This window comes from Nicotiana attenuata, chromosome 5 (genome assembly GCF_001879085.1).
Source record: "Nicotiana attenuata strain UT chromosome 5, NIATTr2, whole genome shotgun sequence".
Lineage (NCBI taxonomy): Eukaryota > Viridiplantae > Streptophyta > Magnoliopsida > Solanales > Solanaceae > Nicotiana > Nicotiana attenuata.
Window position 1 is genome coordinate 48,090,537 of NC_031993.1, and position 11,170 is coordinate 48,101,706.

General features: G+C 41.4%; 1 protein-coding gene across 1 annotated transcript; it reads right to left on the reverse strand.

The window, feature by feature from the left end:
* On the reverse strand, positions 4,186-8,945 carry LOC109225793 (protein ecdysoneless homolog). The gene is made up of 5 exons (XM_019390571.1): positions 7,727-8,945; positions 6,510-6,830; positions 5,985-6,112; positions 5,230-5,390; positions 4,186-4,917 (listed from the first exon to the last, which is right to left on the reverse strand). The coding sequence occupies exons 1-5, from the start codon at positions 8,869-8,871 to the stop codon at positions 4,735-4,737; spliced, it is 1,938 nt and encodes a 645-aa protein (XP_019246116.1). The 5' UTR covers positions 8,872-8,945; the 3' UTR covers positions 4,186-4,734.

An 11,170-nucleotide genomic window follows, 5' to 3' on the forward strand; every position in this document is an offset into this window, starting at 1 on the left:
AGCTGGCGCCCCCTACCTGTCCTGCGCCGAGGGCTGCTATCCGGCCTGCATCGAGAGTGCTAACCAACCTGCACCTGCGGTCGGAGCTGCAAGCGCAGCGGCTATTTCTCAACCTGAGACTCCGGTCCCTACCGTCCGCTCCATGGTCGAGTCATCCCGTGCTGGTAGTGGAGAGGGCCCGTCGAAGAGACGACGGGTAGCCCTGGAGGTGGCGCCTCTAATCGAAATATCATCGGGGGTCGACCTTATCTTGACGACGCTTGATGTTGGCGGTGATATCGGTACGGTCATAGAGGCTACGCTGGTTACGAGAGATCAGCAAGCCGAAGTGGTGGGGGGACGGAGTCCCGAGGTCGCTACTACTGTCTCGAGCGACCCTTCAACATCCCGGCCGACCCGCACATCTTCTCGGACTGAAGAGAGGGGGAAAGGCGTCATGGTCGACGATTACGAGCCTGAATCCGACCTTGATCTTGACGACGTTAGGATGTTCGAGGATGGCTTCACCCGAACCGTGGTAACGGCGGGGGGTCCTTCTCGGATACTTGAGATTTCGTCGGACCTCAATCTTTTGCAAGATACGGTGGACTTTGTACCGCGATTTGATCTCTTGTGCTCGGCCGCAGTGAGCGGAGCTCTTCAGGACGTCAGCGATGCTGAACAGTCACATGGAGTGGCTGCGATGGGCCTAAGGGTGAGCTCCTTGTGTGTTTCTCTTTGTTTGTTATTATTATTTATTTTTTTATTTTTTTATTTTGATCTTGGATCTCACCGACTATCTTCTTCTCTTTGTTTTCAGTCTTATATGCTAGAGATCGAGAGTGCTCACAGGGCCGAAACTCGGACCAAGATTTTTCTGACGATGCTTGAAAAGTATCGGCGGTATCGCAGTAGATGCCGTGAGATGCATGAGAAGCTCAGGGCGGGCGCTGGCACCCAATCCCTCGGAGAGGAGTTGGAAAAGCGGGATCAGGAACTGATGCAGTCCATTCGCAGGTGTAGTGAGCTCGAGGAGCTGCTTCGTACCAAGGACGAAGAACTCGAGTTAGGAAAAGGGGTTGCTGCCGAATGCGAGCATCTGCAGGCGAAGGTGTCGTCATTACAAGCCGAACTTGATCAGAGTGCTGCCAGAGTAGAAATTCTGAGTGCGGAATGGATGGGGTAGTTAGCCGAGCTGGAGAGAAAAGTAGCCGAATTGGAGAATGTCGAGAATGCTCGCGCGTATGCTTTGGCAAGGGTGGCGGCATTAGAGGACACTATCCGCGTCCTCCAATCTGAGCAGGAATCCGAGAGGGCAACGGCCACGCTGAGGGATGCGCGGCTCGAGGAGCACATTGGCGAGATTGACCGGGAGGCCTCGAGCCTTGGGGACCGCGTCGTGGCGCTTGAGGCCGAGAGGTCAAAATGTTCACCCTTTACAATACGAGCAAGGTCGAATTCTTTTTTTGGCGACGGTCGTTGGCCGTAGAGATGTTATTTCGAGTTGAGGTCGAAATGTTAACCCATTACCTCATTGTCGTGGATTTTTGGAGAACTTTACAGGTTACCGTATTGTTTGTATATGCATCGGGGTGGTCCCGGCATGCTCGGTTTTGTTTTTATGGGAGGATGTTGGGTGTTCCCTGGGTGAGTCCCAATTTTGCTTAACTTTGTTTGCATTGGAGAACACTATGCGTTTCCTCGGTGAGTCCCAGTTTTGCTTAACTTCGCTTGCATTGGAGAATACTCTGGTGGAGAGTACGAAATGTTGCTTTATTTCATTCACTGGAGAATGTTGTACATGTTCGTTTCATACATATATTGGAGGAGTTTTCATGTATCTGGTCCCTTCACCGTTCCGCCTGGAGAAGCAGTCGGTAGGCTGGACGGCGAACCATATTTGAGTTTCGAGACGTCCTGTTCGTCGCCTAGTCAAAAGGGTACGACTTGAGGGGCGTCCTCTTTCAGAAGTCGATGTATTTGAGATGGGTGATATTCCAATCGTTTTGTAGTAGTTTTCCTTCCATTATTTCTAGTTGGAATGCTCCTTTGCTTGCTTGCCCGCGCGAGTGCTTGCATTCACCTGTTTGAACCGATAAAGGAGTGAAGACAAACCAGAATGAAATTTTCTGTTACCTCGGCCTGACGAGTCAGTGAAAGAAAGATTGACGTTGTAGTGTTACTCGCTCCGCCTGGTGTTCAGATGGTGGTTTCAAATTGGGCGGCCGTGTTTGGCTCCGTGTTACCAGCGCCTAGGTTCCGCATGGGTTGGCCTCGCCTCGTTCGTTGATGGGATAAAATCGAGTCCCCGCTCGATCTCGTCCGATTTGTGCCAACAACAAGAGAAACATGTCATACTTCGTTCATAGACCATCTAGTGAGTGCAGGAATGTGAAAATAGGGTAGGGTGTGCCCTTTCTTTTAGAAGACCGTGCAGCAAGCTGCTGTCCCTTCACAAGGAATGGGAGTACGGGCCCCTAAGTAGGGTGAATGCGTCGAATGGGGCTGTGGTTACGCTAGGTGATCGGGATCCTATTTTGTACGTGCGTTCGTCGTGTCAAACCTACTGTTACGGGCGAGAAGTGGGTTTTACATAGATATTGGTTATAACTTCTACTTTGGGTAGCGTATTGACCTAGATTGGTACGTCATCTCGAAGGCTTACCTACCGCTCTTTCGAGTGGGTGGTAGCGCCGAGAAGGTGAGGCCACGACAGCCTGGTAGCGATATTCCGCTGATTCTGGATCTAAAGGAAACTAACAAATTTGGCTAAGAAATTCCCACTGACGACGTCAAATTGGTTGACCAAAAAGTATTAAACTTCTCGTTAAACTAATTAATGAATGGAATAGAGGATAAATCTTAGCCAAAGGTAATTAACTCTAGATCACAACATATTGAGTATAAAAATTGGAAGAGAATAAACTAATTTAATATTTCTTGAGATAACTATCATACATTAAGTGAGAACGGTAAGCTTACATCTGAGACAGACTTGGATTACAGTGGAAGGAGTATAAAAGATGAAAAGGAAGCTGTAGATAACTGAGGAATCTTCTCCCCTTGGCTTCGTAGTATTTCTCTTGTTAGTCATAGCCAACCCCCCTTTCACAGTTCCCTCCCTCTCTTTATATATCAACAATGTTCCCTTTTATCCAACGGTCTTTGACCAGTCTCCTTTCCTGTGACAGTCCTTTGTTTCTTATCCAAGACCGTACGCTTATCCTGCGATGTAAGCTTTTTGACGGCCTGACCTCGACAGGGACCATGGGGCCCGTCGCCATTACGCCTCGTGGGCACGGCCATGACGGGGTCGAACTTTTTTATCGCCTCCAGCCATCAGGGTCAGATTTCGACCCATACAGATAGCCTGTTTGGCCAAGTTTCTAAAATCAACTTGTTTTAAAATGTGTTTTTTAGAAAAATAATTTTGGTGAGAAGCAATTTGTATTTGGCATTTGAAAAGCACTTATGAATTGCAATTAATATTTGATCAACTTTTTAAAAAGTGCTTTTAAATGTATTTTTTCTCAAAAGTATTTTTAGAAAAAGTATTTTTGGGAAGAAGCTTTTTTTTTTAATTCTCAAAAACCGCTTATGTTTCTACTTCTACTCAAAAGCACTTTTTTCTTCTAAAAAGTTTGACCACACACTCTAACTTTGAGAAAAAAACACTTTGGGTTTATAAAAATGATCAAATATGCTATTAGTATTTGTTTCCTGCTCTTTTTAGTAGCATACTATAATTTAAATATTTAAATATTTCTAAGAATACAAAACCAAACGAGATCGAACAGCGTGTACAATTTGATCAATACAGTTAGAGGTAATAAACATCTACTCGTTTGGATGAAAATTGTGGACAAAGTAAAAAAAGCATTACACTACAGAAAAAACTAAAATGGGGTCAAATTCTTTTTTCTTTTTTTCCATTGAAGTTGAACGAACTTAGGATTGTAAACATTTGTCTTTAAAGATGAGAAAGGTTTAAAGAATGCTCTAAGAAAAACAGAGGTGCTACTTGTTATTAAACCAAAAAAATTCACAAGCAAAGCTGCACTTTTAACATAGCTCAAAAGTTGGTTAACGATGATCTGAAACTGAGTTTTTAAACTAAATAAAGTTGTTATTAACCCCAATAAACTTGCGCCCAATGATGCATTAGATGAGCAGTTTGCAAAGTGAATATTATACCAACTATAACAGTAGACAAACTACAGGATAGCTTCATAATAACTTTGCTCTCGTTCTCAACTCAATTGTCTAATTTTTTTTTTCAAAATTCCATGTCTGACTTAAAAATAACTAGGGGAAAATGAAAAAGACACAATGAACACACCAAACTCCCCCTTAAGAAGAGACCTCTCACAACTCAAAACTAATACAATCACATCATAATCTCATCACATGCCTCTTGGCCAAAAAAGGATCATGGCACCTAAGATCTATTATGTACCGGTTATTCATCTCTTTCTCATGTGTCTCTAATTCTAATATGTTCGCCAAAACTATCGTTCCTTGCAACAAGAATTCTCGATTAATATTGGAACATATCTGATGCAGAACGATTGACACAATATATGAACTTTGTTTCAAGGTGGTGGCTCCTGGAGTAGGCCTGAGTACACTAGAATGTGGACGATCTTTAACTTCAAGCTAAGCCTCCAGACGACCTTCATCTCCATGGCAATCATAAACAAACAGGATACAGAAAAGGAAGTAGAGAAATAAGCTGGCTGCTGGACAAAAATATGCTTATTTCCCTTTGCTAGCATCTGGTGGTGGTAACTGTAGGCCCATGAGTCCAAGCAAGTTAGAAGCAGGTCCAGGAAGTCCCTCTTGAGAAGAAAATGAATCGAGGAAATTCTTTACAAGATTGAAATCCACATCCACTGGAGTGAACTCCTCTTCCATGCTTTCTGTAGCATTAGATGTTCCCTGCTTCATAAATTTGTCCAATGAGTGATCTTAGCAATATTATTTGTAACTGGAAATGCAATGTATAATGGCAATTTTCACTTTTCTGTCTTCTGTCTCTAATTTACAGAATCGGGGTATGTGCAAGCAATATGCTACATTTACAAGAACCCATTTTTTGCCACATAAACACTTTTGTCAATGCTGAAATGATGTTGGGGCACAGGAATAAACTGTAAATTTAACATAGCAGGAAAATTACTACCAGCTGAGACCTGATCCCCAGCCAAAATCAGAAAACAAATATAGATTTAATTAAAAGTTTGGACTAACCTCATATTTCTTAACGGATTGTTCATGTGCACGGACAAATGTATTACTCAGTGTGCTGCCTTTAAGTTCCTCATTCAGAGCGTCCGAATATGAATCCATGAAAGCGGCACCTTCCTCATCATCAGATGGCTCGGTGATATCATTCTCATCTTCAGATTCATCTGCATGTCCAAAAAATGTCAACTTTATTCTTCTTCTTTTGCATTTTTTTTTGGGGGGGGGGGGGGGGATTGTAAACTTAGTGAGTTCAAAAGATGAACTTACACCAATACTATTGTTAAGTTCCTCCCATGAAGAGGAGGGATGATAAGGGAGAGAACTACCTGGTTGACTTCCCTATATAAACGTGATCTTTTGTCCACATTCGAACACATCAGAATTGATGGGTAAAAGTTGTCATGGAGGAGCAGCTGAGCCTTCCACTATCACTTCACCTCCATAACCAACGAGAAAAATGATCCGGCGCCCTACCACCCTACCTCAACCAAACCCAGCCTAAGGGGGACCAGGTATCACATCCTTCCGGCCTCTCCCACCTCCCCTCTCCCGACAAAAAAAAGCAACAAACTATGGTAGGAAAAATTGAAAGTAAAAGCTGTGAGATATCCATCTAAAACTAGGCAATTTTCGTTGGCACAGACCCACCAATATTATAAAAAAGCGAAAAATTCCAATCTGCATATATAATTAATAAATAACATTTGGCTATTGCTACTAAAAAAAATCGACTTGAAGAAACAAAAAACGTGACTCACCAAACTCCATATCCGATGATGACTCTTCTTCTATATCATTGCCCGTGTCTTCAGAGCCCTGACGCCTCACAAATGATTCCATGTCTTTCATAAAGCGATCCACATCAAAGTCCACTTCCTTTACGTTCCTAAAGGAGACAGAGGATAAGCCAAAATAAGCTACAGAGGATGGACGCATGTCCTCCTTTATTCACCAGTTTGACGCACTACACCCTTATTTTCAAGAAAATGCTGCTCCTGAAGAATATAGATACGATATATTTAAGCAAACTAGCCCTCCTTTGACTTTATATAATTTATGATGCAATCTCTTGCTTCATAACTATCTGATCTATTTTAAACTTGGACCCCAGAAAACGTCCAAAGACAATCACTATAATCAGCAAGTCAGTTAATCCAAATAGCACAAACCCGATAAATACAAGATGTTACAATCTAACCCCTCGTCAGTAAAAACAAAAAACATTAAAAAATCAAGTATATGCCAATCCACGTGCTGAAATGAGAAGAATGAAGGACAAAAACCTGTCTTCTGGAACCTCTGCACCTTCATAGCTGGCCACTTTTGTGACAAATGCTTGCATAGACTTTGATATATCTTTAAGATCAAAATTATCAGAATCATTGCTGGGCCCACCCTGTCCTTTTGATTTTTGTTTCCTTTTTGAATTGTAAAGTTCCATCTCCTTTTGCCTCTCTTGAAGAGCGGCATTTAGCTCATCTTCCCCATCATAAAGCCATGAATCATCATCAGAGGGTGGCAGCTCCTGATCCTTAAAGTCATCAGCAGACTCTGGAAGCGCAAGGATCTCATCTATTCTTCGCACTGGAGCACTTAGCATATCACTGCTTTTTCCAGAAGTTGATTAGTAATAGGTTAAGGAATACTTAAATTACACACAAGGGCATCTCAGACAAGATTAATATAAACAGTATTATCAGCATATCAAGCAATAAGTGGAGAAACTGGTGAATCAAGCCAAGAGAAAAAAAGTACCATTACAGTAAACAATATGACCATGTCACTTACGTTACAATTTTCAAGTTCTCCTTTTAGTACGGCAGGACATAAGTATTCAAAGACTAACAACTCTCGGAGATTCAAAATCAAGTTCCAAGTTCTTCTATTAAATAAATAAGGCAAAAGGTTTCAAAATCCAGTATCAATTAAGTATACATAAATTCTGCTTCAAATTTTCCTTTTGACATCTAGGATGCATAGGAAAGTATGCAACAATTTGAACTCATTATTGAAAATCCATACAATTGATAGGAGTTATTACATCATCATATAAACAAGAAATAAAGTTAAACAGACGCACCAGGAGATATTTACCTAGGATTCGTGAACTTGCAAACGGTACCAGACTGATCCTGATCAGGCAATGCCCATTTTATTACCAGGTATGCAGAAATTTTATATTGATAATATAAACACGATGGCATAATTTATTATTACCCAAATCTACAGATATTGTTAGTGGTGCAACCCACAGTTTTGTTTGTTATCTCACAATAATATCATTCAAGAAGCCATTGCATACACCATTTCCCTTGGCAAAGAAGTTAACTAGACATATATACACCAAATGCCAAGTATAGCTTGAACTCGTCCTACCCAAGAAACCAATTGTACCAAAGCTTATGAAACAAACTCTAATAGGTCTGTAAACATGCATCTTCTATAATTTCATTAAAAATTAATCTTTTTTCGTTTACACAAACTGACAAACAACAGATACCTTTCTCGAGCATGCAGTGAACTATTCTTGTAATACTCCTCAGCATTCTGCATCAGTCTTTTATACTCCTTTGATCCCGGCAACAACCCTTCAAAATACCCACTCCTTTCGAGACTCTGTCTAAACACATCCCAAGTACTCCCTTTTCCCTCCATGCCCTGTGTCTTTCTCAACTGATAAATCATCTCAAATCCACAAGCAATCTTCATCCCAAGCTCAGCTTCCAAATAAGCACCCAAATCACTCTTAGGTGGCAATGGTGGATAGCGTTTTGGTGCCTGAAACGTCTGCTGCACCAACTGCGCATACATTGCCCTGGACATCCTAACCACCACCTGCACCAGCTCTTCTCCACTCCCTTCCTCCAAAAACTTCTCCATCTTCGCTGCGAACTTCATTGTATCTATATCCCTATCGTAAAACCCTTCAACAGCAAGCGAAATCAAACAAGGCTCGTGCTTTAACACCTTTGCCGCTGACACCGGAACCCTAACCCTAACCCGATGCACATTCTTCTCCGCTCTATTAGGATACTCCTTTAACCTATTCTCTAACTGACGCTGCACTCCCACGGGTGCTCTAGTTTGAAGAGAACTGATATTATTGCTTAATAAAACTAGCGCCTCACGAAGTTCCGGGATAGAGGGTATTAGAGAATTAGGGATAATATGGAGAAACCCACCTCGAATGAAAACCCGATTCGTCGCTGTGTCCGGGTTAACCCAACGGGGGAGATGAAAAGCGGTTTCAATTAACAAAAACTCACCGTCACTGTCCCAAACACGAATTGAGACATCAGGAAAGTGTTTTGAGGTTTCGAATAGCAGGAATACGACGAACCATTCGTCTTCGAGGTTGTCGCCGTAACGGAGTTTGCCGGAGAGATGGGGAGGGGTGGCGGTGGCGGAAAGTGAGAGGGTGAAGGGTTCGTGTTGCCATATGTAGCTGGAAGTGTAACGGGATAGGTTTTGGAGGATTTCGAGGTGAAGGGATTGGAGTTGAGAAGTTATGGTGGTGGGTGGAGAAGTTGGGTTTAAGGAGAAATTTGGGTATATGGAGAAGTACACGGTGTCGTCTGGCGGACCGGAATTTTTCTGGGAGAAGATGTTAGAGGAAGTGGCGGTGGAAGGGTGATGCTCCGCCATGGTTCACCGGTGAGGTTCTGGAACTTGGAAGAACTAGTGAGAGTGACAGCTTGAAAAAGGCGGTTTTTCATCCCGCCTTTTATGGGTTTGGGTTTCATCTGTTCGGGTCGGGGAGGAAATGGCTGGTTCGAGCACTTTAGGACCAATACGTATTTGGGGAGAAATTCAAAAATAGCCATATTTACGGGCGATCATTGAAAAATAGTTATAATTTTAAAAGTAATTGAAATTTAGCCACCTTTCGTGTAAGTATAAATTTGAAGGAAAACACTATTCAAAATCTGAAAAATATTTCAGTATAATATATCGGTCCAGCATAATATGCTTGAAGTTCATACACAAGTGATCCAATCTCTAGTATATTATGCTGGAACTTTTCGCGTGTTGGAGATCCAGCATAATATGCTGGAAGTTCATACACAAGTGCACCAATCTCCAGTATATTATGCCGGAACTTTCCGTGTTGCAGCAAAATAGTGGCTATTTTTCAATGACTTTGCAAACGCTGACTATTTTTCAATGACTAGTCTGAAAATTGGCTAGCTTGTGCTATTTTTACAGCGATTTGCACAAATAGGATCCTTTAGTGCCACTGTTTAAATTTTAACCCTATTAAAAAGGGTATTGAAAAAATAGTCCCCACACCAGAATTTTAAAGCACGATGCCGGATTTTTGAAGCACGCTCTCATAATTTTAAATTACGCTACCAAAATTTGAAGCACACTGCTAGAAGTTTGAAGCATGCTCCCATAATTTCAAAGTAAACTGTCCGAATTACTGGTGCTTCAAAGTTCTGGCGCGAGACTATTTTTAAATTTTTTTTTCATTGGGGTTAAAATATAAATAATGCTTCTGAAAAGGTCCATACAGTGCAATTTCTTTATTTTGACAATCAACCAAAGGTCCTTGTTTGCCCAAAGCAGAAGTTCTTTCTCAATTGATACAATAAGACACGATGCTTAAAAAGATTAATACACTTTATATATCAAAAATACATTTTCCTGCTTGATGAACACTATATTGAGTTGAATTTTTAATTATGTTTTTACCTTCATGTGAATTATTTGGAAAGCACATTTAAATTGTATAAATAATATAGTATTGATATTTGAATATTGTAAAATGTCTCAAAATAAAATGCAAGTTAGTTGAAAACAGAGGAATTGTAAAATTATATTATCGTACAAAATACTTTAAAATACTTATATTACAATTTTAAAAAATTTGGAGTCATCGGTAAATAGTGAGACCAGATTTTATCAAGTTGTCATTACCTCTAAATATAAATATCAGATTTTATCAATTTTCCATACTACTTTCCTGATGCCCAGGGGCGGATCCAGAGAAAGAAAGACCGGATTCATCGGAACCCAGTAACTTTTGTTTATATCTTGTATAAATACTAAGAAATTCATTAAATATCTATAAATATCATATTGTGAATCCATAAACTATTGTAAATTAAGTTGAGATCGTTGTACGAACCCATTATTTTTAAATCCTGGATCCGCCTTTACCAATGCCTCGGCGGGCTCAAAACAATCGATAGGGGAATGACATCTTCAGCCATACAAAGCCTCAAATGGAGCCATACTGGACTGATAGCTATTATTATATGCAAACTCGACCCATGGCAAGAATTGGTCTCACTACCCTCCGAAGTCAATCACACATGCCCTAAGCATATTCTCTATAATTTGGCACTATCCGCTCCGACCGCCCGTCAGTTTGTGGATGAAAGGCCCTGCTGAGCTCTATTCGAGTACCCAACTCACCCTGTACCGTTCTCCAAAAATACTAAGTGGACTAAGTGCCTCAATCCGAAATAATGGAAATAGGCACGCCATGAAACCAAACGTTCTCGTGCATGTAAATTAGAGCTAACCTCTCCGAAGTATATACATCACCGGAATAAAGTGCACAGGCTTGGTTAGTCTATCGACAATGGCCCAAATGGCATCAAATTTCCTCAACATCCGCGGCAAACCAACCACAAAATCATGGAGATGCGCTTTCATTTCCACTCTGGTATAACCATTGGCTTAAGTAAACCACCCGGTCTCTGGTGCTCATACTTATTCTACTGGAAATTCAAATACCTTGATACATTTGTCCTTTTTTATACGCCGCCACCAGTAGTACTGCCTTATGTCATGATACATCTTCGTGGCACCTGGATGAATAGAATAACGAGAAATGTGAGCCTCCTCCAGAATTAACTTTCTCAAGCAATCAACATTAGGTATACATAAGTGATCCCGGAGTCGCAGAACACCACCATCAGCAATAGTCACCTCT

Excerpts from the sequence above, each read along its gene's own strand:
- LOC109225793 (XM_019390571.1), bottom strand. The coding sequence starts at position 8,871 with ATGGCGGAGCATCACCCTTCCACCGCCACTTCCTCTAACATCTTCTCC. Across the intron at positions 6,113-6,509 it reads GCAGAGGTTCCAGAAGACAG|GAACGTAAAGGAAGTGGACT; the intron begins GTTTTTGTCCTT and ends TGTCTCCTTTAG. Across the intron at positions 5,391-5,984 it reads ATCATCGGATATGGAGTTTG|ATGAATCTGAAGATGAGAAT; the intron begins GTGAGTCACGTT and ends TTGGACATGCAG.